Source organism: Mus musculus, chromosome X (assembly GCF_000001635.26).
Source record: "Mus musculus strain C57BL/6J chromosome X, GRCm38.p6 C57BL/6J".
Lineage (NCBI taxonomy): Eukaryota > Metazoa > Chordata > Mammalia > Rodentia > Muridae > Mus > Mus musculus.
In genome coordinates, this window is record NC_000086.7 from 83,928,270 (window position 1) to 83,941,951 (window position 13,682).

Here is a 13,682-nt window from a genome sequence, read left to right on the forward strand (position 1 = left end):
ATTGACTTTGTGTATCTTTGTTCCAGATGAACTAATGACTTATCGGTACATGGACGACTTCTTTCTCATGTTAGCACATTCATTTCATCAGAGCATCTTCTCATATCACTGTCAAATCTCTATAAATTTATTTGCTAATTGTCCAAAGATGTTTTCTTTCTCTTATTATTTTCATTTTATTTTGCTTCATTCTCTGTTGAGTTCCTCAAACCTTTAAAAAGAAAATAAAAGTTGTAGTCACTCCAATTTTGGTCACTTCTCAAAGCACCAAAACAATTTATGAGCCAAAATGTTAACTAACATTTAATAAATTAATTAGAATACCTTAAACTGAGCATTCAAATGATACCTAAAATTATATTTGGCTTATTGGGTGAGGATGACAGTGACACCTTCTATTATTTATAAATTATGAAAAACAAAGATAAAGGAACAACAGCCTATGAAAGTTCTGAGAGAAGTATTTGCTTCTTGTAGCTCGGTTGACATGGTTAGCTAACTGCCCTGGGCCCTGTATTGATTTTGCTCAATAGGAAATTGATCGTGAATTGCAGAAGAAGAAAGAGGAGCTGAATGCAGTGCGCAGGCAAGCTGAGGGCTTGTCTGAGAATGGGGCCGCAATGGCAGTGGAGCCAACTCAGATCCAGCTCAGCAAGCGCTGGCGGCAAATTGAGAGCAATTTTGCTCAGTTTCGAAGACTCAACTTTGCACAAATTGTGAGTTGTTACTGGCAAACCCATGTATGTGTTTGCAACTACTACTATATTAACAGAAGCCTACTAACAAGATAAAAAAATCTGGGCTCACTAACAAATAGTGTACATTCTAAAAGTGAGTAGTTCCCTTCATGTTGGGCTTCTGTAACTCAAAAGTTTAATTTTCAAGAATAAGGACAAAAGAACAAGTGACAGGAAAAATCCCCCTTATTCAAAATGAAAAATATACATCTTAATTTCTTTTGCTGCATCATTTTTCATAACATTGGCAATGTGAATTTCTCAACTTCTCATACATTTTACTTCAGTGTCTAATCCAGAAATATCTATTGCTTTCCTGAGATCATCCCATGCTAATTTTACTTTCATACTGTATATATGGTAAATAATATTTTATGTAATATATTATTGCAACCTACATAAGATCTTATCTTATTGACTTGAAGTATATTACTACAGACTTCACTTTTGGATTAGGCACATAGTGTGTCATGGTGCTCATTAGGCTAACAGGATGGCTCCTGATATGTTGATATTTGATGGAAGAAATCAAGAGGATGGAATGTTTCTGATACTCTCTTTGAAAAAACAGTTCAAAGTTGTATAATCAGTCATGAGTTTTTGTAAAAAAAAAAAAAAAGTAGAAACTACAGAGACATTTTGACGAATACCTTTTTATTCCTACTTGAAGTTCTTAGAAGGTGAAGAAGAATGACCACCATCTGTAATTTCCAGAAAGTACTCATCACAAACCCAGGATATATATATGTCTAAGACGAAATGTTAGGTTGGAGGACATGAAAGAGTAATTCAACCATTTTGCATTGTGTAAATATTAACTGCATGAGGTTCAATTAAAAACGATGTTTCTTCTGTGATATTATTCATTCCACATAATACAGTATATATGTAAGATGTGCAAGGTAATTAAAATAATTATTTTATGAATGTGTATGGGAAAATACATGACAAATTGTTGCGACATCTTTTATATTTTTTTGAAAATTCATAAGTATACAGTTATTTATGAATGCAATAATCTGAAGTTAAATTGTAGCTAACTATTGCAAACTGTTTGAAAAAAAAATCAAGAAATACTAACCAGGCATGATGGCACATATGTACATATGGAAGTTATGAGATATACATAGCAGAAACAGGAGTTCAAGGTCAGCTAATCTCTCAATTTTGTTTGTTTGTTTGTTTTTGTGTGTTTGTTTGTTTTTTGAGACAGGGTTTCTCTGTGTAGCCCTGGCTGTCCTGGAACTCACTTTGTAGATCAGGCTGTCTTCAAATTCAGAAATCTGCCTGCCTCTGCATCCCAAGTGCTGGGATTAAAGGCGTGCACCACCACCGCCCAGCTCAAAATTTTTCATTAGATATTTACTTTATTTACATTTCAAATATTGTCTCCTTTCTTGGTTTCCCCTCTGAAAACTTCCTATCCCATCCCCCCTCCCCCTGCTCACCAACCCACCCACATCCTCTTCTTGGCTCTGTCATTTCTTTACACTGAGGCATAGAACCATAAGACCAAAGGCCTCTCCTCCCATTGATGGCTGACTAAGCCATCATCTGCTACATATGCACCTAGAGCCATGAGTCCCAACATGTGTACTCTTTGTTTGGTGGTTTAGTCCAAAAATTAAAAAGAAAAAATATTGGAACTCTTTTAAGTCTTAATTTTAACTGAATGAATGTTAAAGTCTATGGTTTTGCACATTTAGCATATCACAAATCACTGAGACTTGCAAGAGACAATATAAAAATTCTAGTAGAATAATTTGTGTGCATGTGGAAGAGTTCACGGGGGCATGAATGCAAGTGTGGTTAAATGTGCATTGTGTAGCACAGGTCAAATTTTATATGAGAAGACTTCAGGTATTATTCTTCAGGTCCCAGCCATCAATAATTAGTGGTGGTGAGGAAGACTGGGTTTCTACTTACCCTGGAGCAATGACATATGATACACACACACACACACACACACACACACACACACACACTTTTGAACCATTAAGACAGTTAAGCTCATTGTGGGTAATTTGTATAAGGTAGAAATAATAACTTTATCCAGTCTATTGTGATAAATCCATGATACAAGTTAGATGAAATTCATAGGTAAGCAGATATCTACAGTATCAAAGAGTATTTGCAGAAATTGAGGGCACATCTTGTGATTCTATCAATGAAGGGTAGGAATCTATGAGCATTTTCTAATGAGGTTATTATTGAGCTTTTTGATAGACAGTAAGACTTAATGTCTTCCAAAGTTCCCTAGTAGGAAGCCATGTATGCATTTTAGTAGAAATATGTTTATACAAATCAGAATGAACTAAGAAAACTTTGTCTGCTGAAAATTATAAAAGACATGGAGACTAGAATAAAAAGTGCTTTGTAGTACTCATCAAAAGAGTTCCAAAATGTAAAATTGGACAACACAAGGAAAAAGACAATTATTTTATATAATTAGTTTGAATAAATACTCAAATAGAATGCATAAATGGCTTATCCAACAAAGGAAACATACAAATAGCTTACTTGAGGTAACATAATTTTAAAAAATAATAGTTTTTTTCTAAAACAACTCCAGTAGTTCTGAGCATCTTGATATAAAGCACCAAGTATATTATATCATAATTAAATAATATAAATCCTCAAACATCAAATTTAGTTTCTTATCTAATGCCTAGGAAGTATCTCAAACATAGAATCCCTTCAAGTATGTTCCTAAAAAATTTGCAGAAATTATTGTTGTACAACATTCACATTAAATGTAACTGAAAAATATGTCAAATTATTCTTTAGTTAACTTCATAAAATGAAAACATTTTTATACTGTGAGCATTTTTCTACTAACTTATGAATTTTAAAAAAAATCACCAGTATTTTTTCTTGGTTTTTTTTAAACATCCAGTTTTATTATTTTGACATTCTCAGTACTGTTTTATTGCCACTGAAGTTATCTGAAATCATACCTAAAAAAAAAAACAGAAGACATCAAATAGGTCCAATGATTTGAAGAAGGAATATATATATATATTTGGAGGAGACACAGAATTAATTAAGCAATGTCTCCTTGTTCTAGAATTTCTCAGAATATCTAATATTAGAGTGTCTTAATTTTTAATGAAAGAAATAGATTCTATAGAACCTCACATTTGGACAGGTAAGGTAAAAAATGAAATGCCATTTGAGAATGCTGAAAGGATTCATGTTTGATGGCAAAAACTATTGTCCCTTATAAAACACTGTGGGGGATACATCAAACCATATAAAGGTTTATGCATCTTTTGCTTGAATCTCTTAAAGTTAAACAAAAATACACAATTCATGCCAGAGTCTATTTCTAAAACGTAATATAAAATGATTCCTGAACCTAGATTTTATGCTGAAACACAAAGGAAAATTTTCATATTTCTTCTACTACATAATGAAAAAATACTATTGTGATTTAAATGGGGAGGAGCATTTTCTTTGCATAAATACCACACAGATTTTTGTATTCACTTTGAAATATAAACAAATATTATCAGCTCCCAATGTAATATCCTTGGAAAATATTGGAAAATAAAGTGTTCTTATTTGGAACTAGCATGTTCTTTTGTAAATGCAGTTTTGAATATAAAAGACTATTAATAGTTGCCAAGGCAGTTATTGACCCAGGAGTTAGTTGCTTATAGAATTTTCATCCTCTCAGCTTCAATAATGTGATTAACATATCACAAAGGTAAAGAAAGAAATTACACATGTGAAGATTTTATCCATCTATTTTAATACCTTTTTAATAATTGCAATTGTTGTATCCATTTCTATAATACTTTTTGTCTTTTCCCCTATTTATGTAGCTTGATACTTCAGTGGATGATTAAGAAAGAAATACATGTTAAAGTAGAATATATTTCTAAGAATACAGCAAAGTGACTGATTTTCACTAAGCATCTAAAATCTGCATCAAAGCTCAGATAAAGCTGACTTTATCTTTAAAGGGAGGCATAAATACATATATCATCACCTATGATACTGAACCTAATAGTTACAAAATATTTTTGAACAGTTCACATCAAGAATTCTACATGGCTATGCACAAGATTCATTATAGAGATGAAAATAAAAGCCCTGCCTATGTTTAGAATCTCAAGAACTGCCTTCAATGTATAAAGGATAACAGAGGAATAGTATTCACATTGGAATAAAAACAATTACTTGGATGCAATCTTTTTAGGATTTCCTAAAATCATTAAGGGTTCTACTACTCCAACTCAGAAATTGAACAAATCTCACGTGTCTAAAATAATAAATAATGAATTTTCAGGAGACATGCTGATTAAGGAAATAATAAGAAAAAATGCCACTCATTTTAAAGCTTTGGCATAAACCAGAAGGTAATGAAATAATGTCATAATATCTATGAACACTAAATTTTGTTTTGTAGAAACTCTTTGAAGTGTAACTTTAAAAAGCTGAGTAGATAGCTCAATCTAATGTGTTTTGAGCACAAGCATGAGCATCCGCGTTTGATCCCCTGACCCAAGAAATAAATCCAGCTATTGTGCCATGAGTTTATGATTCGAGTAAGCGCCATTGGGTCCCTCATGCTCCCTGTACACCCTGAGATCCAGAGCAGTGAAAGGGAATATTTTAAATGTTTAGTATCTGAGGAATATTAACATATGTTAGTCGGCAGCCTCCACAAGAGCACACATATGCACAAAACTGCACACACACACACACATGAACCTGCACAATCATGTATTCTTACAAAAACACACAAGGGAATGCTACTGAAATGAACTTCTTTTCAGACAAGAGATGAATTTACTAACTTAAGAATCTCATGGTATGAACATGGAAGTTATGTTTTAAACAAAGTAACCAGAGGAGGAACATTTAGGTATTAGAGAAAGAGGGGGGAAAAGATAAACAGAAAAAAAATTGAAGGACTATATTTCACATACAACTAAGTCATCTATATATCACACATAAGTAAACTAAAATAATGGGTACTGGTGCCAAGAAAATTGCCTGTGAAGGGTATTGACTGGAGCTAATCTGCTCTATTGCTCACCTGTATCCTTTTAATCTCTATTGATCATAGGTACCCCCAACTTTCCTTTAAGGGTGAAATGCCTCTGTGCTAAGTTCTAAGATATTTTCTGATTTTGAGCTGCATTATATTTGTCTTAATGTTTTTATGATTTATTAACTAGCTATAAGCTGGTCTCACTATATTTTAAAACTCAGGATCACCATTTTTCCATGATCTGCCTTGTAGCTTTATTGAATTTTCATGTATGAGCCTTCACCCAACTTTCTCTGTTATCAAAATAAACAGGGTAATCAGTGGATAATATACATAATATATGTCAAACAAAAAATTTCAATTGATTCTTATGTATTTTAATGTAAAATTCTAACATAATTTTCAAAGGATATAATATTTGGATAGGTCATTTCTCTCTCTCTCTCTCTCTCTCTCTCTCTCTCTCTCTCTCTCTCTCTCTCTCTCTCTCTCTCCATACATGCACACACACATACACACATACACACACACACACAGAGACCTTCCTTCCACACTCATATTAAAAAATATCTTCACTATTTCTTCTATATTGTAGTATGATTGTGAGTAGCCTTTTTGATAATTATAATTATATAAAGAAAGAGAAATCCAATAATAGTTTTGCAGTTCTGTGTCTAGAAAACAAAATGGTTAGATTTATAACATATATGTTTCTATAATTCAGGGACTTACTAGTAAAACCACAAGATAAGATCATGTAGGGATCAAAATGTTATAGATTCATTGGGTATGTTAATATCTTTGCAATGACTTTAGATATGGCATAAGTACAGAATAAAATTTCTCCATAGGAGAACTTTGTTTCTATCTATCTATCTATCTATCTATCTATCTATCTATCTATCTATCTATCTATCTATCTACCTATCTATTTACAAGATTTATAAATAGAATGGTTAATTTAAACAAGGAACTGAGTTATGAGAATATTAATTGAATTATCTGAGTTGTAATTATGTTAGCACAGTTATTTTCCTTTCCTGAATATCTCTAGCCTGAATATTGTGTATTAAATTGGATATAATTATAATAAAATATTTCTGTGCTTTTAATGAAACTTGTCATTTTATATACATATGATTTATCAATGCTGGCTCACAATAACCCAATAAACTAAAATTATAATAAATGTGTCAAAATATTCCCAATTATTTTTATTAGATTATAGCTATGCTATGTTTATAATTGTATTATATGTTCATGCTCTGAATTAATGTTATGACAAAGGACTATATTCATAATACTATTTTATGAACAATATATAAATATTAGTAAAATTGTTACCTTTCTTATTGTAATAGAATATCAGATTGTGTTATCAAGTAGAAATGAATTTATTTCATTGAAATAGTGATAACTAAAATAGCACAAGTAATATATTTTTCTAAGATTATTACATAGCAAAGCAAAATAAAGTGTAATACAAATCTATATGAGGAATTTTAGTATATATATTTTTATTGAAAAAGAAAATGTAATTCACTTTTACATCAAATTCTGATTATCACGGAAATTATTATCATTTACCTTGGAATGCTATAAGCCTCCAAATTTAATTCAGGGTATAGAAAGAAATTGAAGCAATAAGTTGATTACCTCCTTTTGTAGATAAGAGTATTAAGTAAAATGTTTAAGTAAATAGGAAGATTTTAATTATCTCTTATTTTATTGCCTGAAAATCCAGTTATTTGTTAATGTGAGGTCCATTGATAGATCTTTACAATAAATATTATAACAGCAAGTAAATTCTAAAAAAATGACAAAATGTTTCCATAATTTACCTTAGTCTCAAGAAATTTATGAGAAAGGATTCCAACATGAAGATACAGTTTTAACTGTAAAGTATCAACCGATTTTGTTAATGTAGTTTCCTTGATATTAGTAATTAGTGATAATCTTTTATGTCTCACATTTCTGCTAAGTTTTAAAGAAAAACGCAATAAAGTTGAAGATAATCTGATAATGTAATTGCATACACATACTAGAGGACTACAAATAAGCCCAAGTTTTGTTTTGGATACACTAGCTTGGTATTCGTTTTCCTTAACAAACATGTGTTCAGTGACTGCTATGTGCTAGACAACACAAAATATAAACCAGCAGGCACATCCAGAGCCATCATATAAAAGATATCATATTTGAGAAATCTAATTCAAACAATGAAGATGAAAAAATGTACAAGAATTTATGCTCAGCAATTTGACCTCCATTTGTAAAACAATAAAAAGTCTAATTTTCTCCAATCTAAAATTGCTTTGAAAATATGGAATAGCAGCTGGGAGGGAGCTCAAATGGCTTTTGTAACAGGGTTGGAAATATCCTTCTTAGCATGTGTAAAACAAATGGTTAAAAATAATTAAATTGTGTGTACCATCTGGGAGTCATTCCAATTCTTCAGTGGTTACTTAAGACTTTCATTGTATAGGATTTATTCTGAGAAGAGATGAGTAAAAGGGATTTAAGTAAATACATAACATTTCCCACTCTCACTTTTATTATCAAACAGGATTACAGTGTTTTCAAGTTTGCTAAATTATCTCAAAATTATTCTTCTCCTTTATGAACAAATGTCTTTTAACATATTAATATGCTTATAAGATTTTATTAGCACTAACCCAAGTGCATTTGTTTTTAAAGAGACCATTATATAGCATAGTTATTGTAGGGAAAATTCCCATTTTTTTCTTCATTTAATATTTTGAATAATAGTCCATACTAATTTAGTAAGAGAAAACTATTCAATAGATAACTAAATGAAAGTCTAAGCTGATTGAAATCTCAAATTTAATGCCATATGCAATAGTTATAGCTAACATTTTAAATTCTTAAATTAGAATAAAAATATGAATTCTACAACAATGCAAGTAATTTGTGAATAAAGGAAACATACATTATATGAAAACCTAATATACACACACACACACACACTTATATATAAAACATTCAAATTCATTGAAAATGCAAGAACATTGTTAGTTGTTTATTTTATAGTAATACATCCAAACTAAATGTTAGAAATAATTTAAAGAAAATTTTCTAGGAGATTCATAAAAAAGGACTATTTCTTGATACTTATTTTTACCTAATGGAATGTCTCCATGGCAAAGTTTCAACTATTCACCAGTGTTTAGAATCATTTTCTGAATCTGAGTATGATTCAAACATGTTAAATGACTATACTCTAAGTAGTCACACATATACATGAAACATGAGGATTATTAATTACACTATCTTATTTTTTCCTGTGCTTTAAAAATTAGTTTTGCTAATAAGGATGCATACAGATTTTTTAAAATTTGTCTTTTCATATGCCTCACTCTCTTCAGTAGGTGCTCTGCCACATCCTGCTATTACCTTTCCTTGTTCCACAGTGGGTTACTATCAGCTTTATGCTACTTTTATTTCATTGTCCTCCTTTATCTACTATGCCTATGATCTGTCCTTTCCAGGCATGATCCGTTTTGTAGTTTCATCAAACATATAAACATATAGGTGTACATGACTCGTGCACACACACACACACAGAGGGGGAGGGGAGAGAGAGAGAGAGAGAGAGAGAGAGAGAGAGAGAGAGAGAGAGAGAGAGAGAGAGGGCAAGAGAGGCTATTAAAATGTAGAACCTGCTTATAAAGCTTAACATGATGATTTTCCACTTACCACATGCCCATTTTATGTATATAGACCACATTTTCTTTATCCATTTTCTGGGGGCATTCTAAGTGAATCCTACTTTTTAGCAATCGAATAGTACTGCAACAAACAAAGTTGTGCAATATCCTTGTCAAAAGAGTTAAGTTCCTTTGAATATATGTCCAGGATGGGTACAGATGGATCTTATGGTAGTTCTCATTTTATTTATTTGAAACAATAAAATTCGACCTGGTATCACTACAGTATGAACCACTTTACATTGCTGGCAGTAGTGGGTAAATATTCCTATTTCTTTCATACACATGTAATAGTTATCATTATTTTTCTAAGCGTTAGCCATTCTGAGTTAGATTATAAAAGTAATTTCTATTTTATTTGCTTTTTATTAGTGACAAAGTAGGAAATAAACATATAAAATAATCTTCATGTGTGTATATATATATATACATATACATGTATATATATATATATATATATATATATATATATATATATATATATATATATATATATAACCATAATCCATTTTTATTTCTCCATTCAAGAACTTCCTATTCAGTTCCTTAGGTCATTTATTAATTGGCAGATATTGTGGTTTAGTTTTTGTAGTTCTTGATAAATAAATATTCTGATATAGAGTTTACAAAGATTTTCTCTCATTTTTAATTTCTCTTCTCTCTTGATTGTTTCTCTGGCTACCCAGAAGACGTTTGGTTTCATGTAATTACATTTTTACATTCTTGGGATTACTATATGTGCTATTGGAGTACTTTCATTGCAACACTCTCTGGTCTTTGCTTGGTCCTTCATTCGAGACAGAGTCTTGCTGTACATATTTACATGGGTAGAAACTTGCTTCATGGACCAGGGTATACTTGAACTTAGTCAATCCTTTTGCTGCCACCCCCAGAATACTGGGGTTACAGCAGTGTTCTACACCAAACTCTACCCACTTTACTTCTTTTTTGTTGTTGTTGTTGTTGTTGTTTGGTTTTTTTGTTGTTGTTTTTCACATATTTTTAAAAGATTCTTATTTATGGATCTTGACAAGTTTAAGTTAGGAGACACATAACCGTTCATTAAAATTATTTCCCCAGTGATGTGGCTTATTAACAATTGAAGATATAGATTCAATTGAAGCAATTAAGATGCATTTAGTTCTTTTTCTTTAAATTTATTACAAAATCTCACTTTACACAAATCTTTTTTTTTAATTTATTTTTTATTAGATATTTTCTTTATATACATTTCAAATGCTATCCCAAAAGTTCCCTATACCCTCCCTCTGCCCTGCTCTCTTACCCACCTACTCCCGCTTCCTGGCCCTAGCATCCCCCTGTACGGGGCATATAAAGTTTGCAAGACCAAGGTGCCTCTCTTCCCTGTGATGGCTGACTAGGCCATCCTCTGCAACATATGCAGCTAGAGACACGGGCTCTTGGGGTACTGGTCAGTTCATATTGTTGTTCCACCCACAGGGCTGCAGACCCCCTCAGCTCCCTGGGCGCTTTCCCTAGCCTCTCCATTGGGGGCCCTGTGTTCCATCCCATAGATGACTGTGAGCATCCAATTCTTAAAGAAGTTTGTACAATGTGTTTTAGGCATACTCATCCTTGTTCTTCCAACTCTTCCCTTATACATTCTCTTTTCCACTGAACTTTGTGTACTGTTTATCTGTTTGTTAGTTTATGTTGTTGTTGTTAGTGGTGATGGTGATGGTGGTGTTTTTCAATCATGAACAATTTATGCTGCCAAGTATTTGTGTATATGAAAGCTTTTTACTGGAGTGTGATTGACTTATAGGAGCTTTTCTCTCAGACAAAACTAACCCTTCTTCCTCAGAAGCTAAGAATTACAAATATTTCTTCATCTAGTGATGGAATATAGTGTCCAACTGCAATGTTCTGGGACCACAGGGAGTTCATCAGTATAGCTGCCCTGAAAGGTAGTGTCTTCTGTCCTCCAGAAGACACTGATACTTTGTAGTCATCCACCACCCTGTGCTCCTCTACATTTTACGCTCCTCTTCCCAAATGCTTATGACCCTCTTTCATAATAATTTCTGCAACTTTGGAAGGGGGGATATAGTATATTCATTCCCTTTAGGGATGAGTATACTGTAGTCTTTTAACCTTTGTACCTTGGCCATTTTTCCTCTGTGTTGTTCATTACTTACTGTAAACAAAAGCTTCTCTGATGATGATTACAAGATAACTTGTATTATTGGTACAATAATATGTTATTAGATGTTGTTATAGTTTTACATCCATTTTGCAGAATAAAGGTAGTATGAGCTTTCTAGTTCCTAAGACTTTTTTATCCACAAGTTCTTGGCCCAGTAATAATTTCATATATATTTTCATCTTTTAGAAGTGGCCTTAATTACAATCAGGAAGTGTTTGTTTACTCCTAAAACATTATACTACTTACACCACTGCACATATATTGCCAGGCCAGTAATTACGGTTCACAGATGGGTATGCATGTTACATTCTAGCACTATGAAGGTATCTACCAGGAGGAAGATTCCAGTCAATACCAGGTTAATTTTTTTACCAGGTTAATTTTCTGTGATTGATGATCTTCGACCCTTTGGCAAAAGGGTCTTACTGTCAAATTGTGGAGAATAACTAAGAGCATTGGCAATATCCTATAATTTTTGGAGTAGGGTACTTTGAGCTCTCACTAGTCAACAACTCCAAAAATGATAACCTTTTCTTGGGACTGGGCTTTTTACTTTTTAGCATTCAGTGTCTCCGAGAGGGACTTATGCACTGTTAGTTAACATTTATCAGTCATATTCAGTATATTTCCCTGATGCTTAAATGGAACAATATGACAATATAAGGAAACAAAAGGTTTATAAGTATGAACAGAAGATAAAATATTGTATTTGCAGAATATATTATCTTATACTTAAAATACACTAAAAATTTTAGCAGAAAAATGTTGAAAGTGATAATATTATCATCAAATTATCAGATGCAAAGTAAGCATGAAAAATAGCGAATCACCAAATTCATATGGGTTCCAAAGGCATATAAATTCCGTAGGAATAATCATAACAAAGCAGATAAAGAATGTCTAAAATGGCCCGGGCAGTGGTGGCATGACTTTAACCCCAACACTTGGCAGGCAGAAGCAGACGGATTTCTGAGTTCGAGGTCTGCAGCATGAATTCTAGGACAGCCAGGGCTATATAGAGAAACCTTGTCTCAAAACAAACAAACAAAAAAAGAATGCCTAAAATGAAAATAACTACACTGAAGAAACTAATTGAAGAAGGCAACAAAAGTTGGTAAGACTATCAATACTCATGGGCTAGATAAACTAACATTGTGCATAATGGTTACATCCCCTGAAATGGTCACAGATTCAACACAACTCCTACTAAATTTTGAAAGATTTCTTCACTGAACGAGGAAAAACAATCCCTAAATTTATATGGAAACACTTAAAGCATTCAAATAATCAAAGAGATCAAAAGCATAACAGAATTGAAATTACGTCAATAACTAACTTAGATTGCAGAAATGCATTGACAAAAACAGCTTTATGCTGGCCAACAACATACTTGTAGACCAGTCGAATAGATTGGAGGATGCAAAAGTAAACCTGTACAGCTATCCGCATTTAATTTGGGGGGGGGATATGTCTTGAAATGTACAGAATAAAAGTGTCAGTTTCTCTACCAAATGTTGGATACGATAAAGTATTCGCTTTTTACCTAAGATGTTTGCTATTCTCTATCATTTTACAAGATGAAGATGCATATAATATACATATATAACCTAGGCCAGTGCTTTGTCTAATACTATCCACAGAAATGTTTCAGCCATGTCCATTATATTATACAATATCACCCCAGTATTTACCTTATATCACTTTCTGAAAACTTTAATTTTATCTATTTATCCATGTTTATGGATATTCATGCTTCCTTATACCTTGCTTCTCTTTCTGTGTGATATACAGTATGAATATATATATATATATATATATATATAAAATATTTTATCACTAGTGCTATAGTGCCATTTACTATAACAAGCAAAGAATGGAAACACTGTTCAATTCACTGAATTTTAGTAATGTTTTCATTGTCCCATAGCATACTGTATCATGACCAACTACATGGCCAACATGGAAAAACTTATTCAGATGAAAATACACTATTCCAATAAAGGTATATGCTATAAACTTAGAGTCAAGGAAAGTGTAAAACCCCAACA

The 13,682-nt window shown here is 32.2% G+C and overlaps 1 protein-coding gene across 10 annotated transcripts in view; it reads left to right on the forward strand.

The window, feature by feature from the left end:
* The window catches only part of Dmd (dystrophin, muscular dystrophy), a 2,390,387-nt gene that overhangs the window by 1,113,606 nt on the left and 1,263,099 nt on the right, over positions 1-13,682 (forward strand). For all 10 annotated transcript variants that reach the window (XM_006527768.3, XM_017318379.2, XM_017318378.1 and 7 more), the window contains one exon: positions 534-716. In XM_006527768.3, the coding sequence (XP_006527831.1) occupies positions 534-716 (183 nt within the window). The remainder of the gene's footprint in view (positions 1-533; positions 717-13,682) is intronic.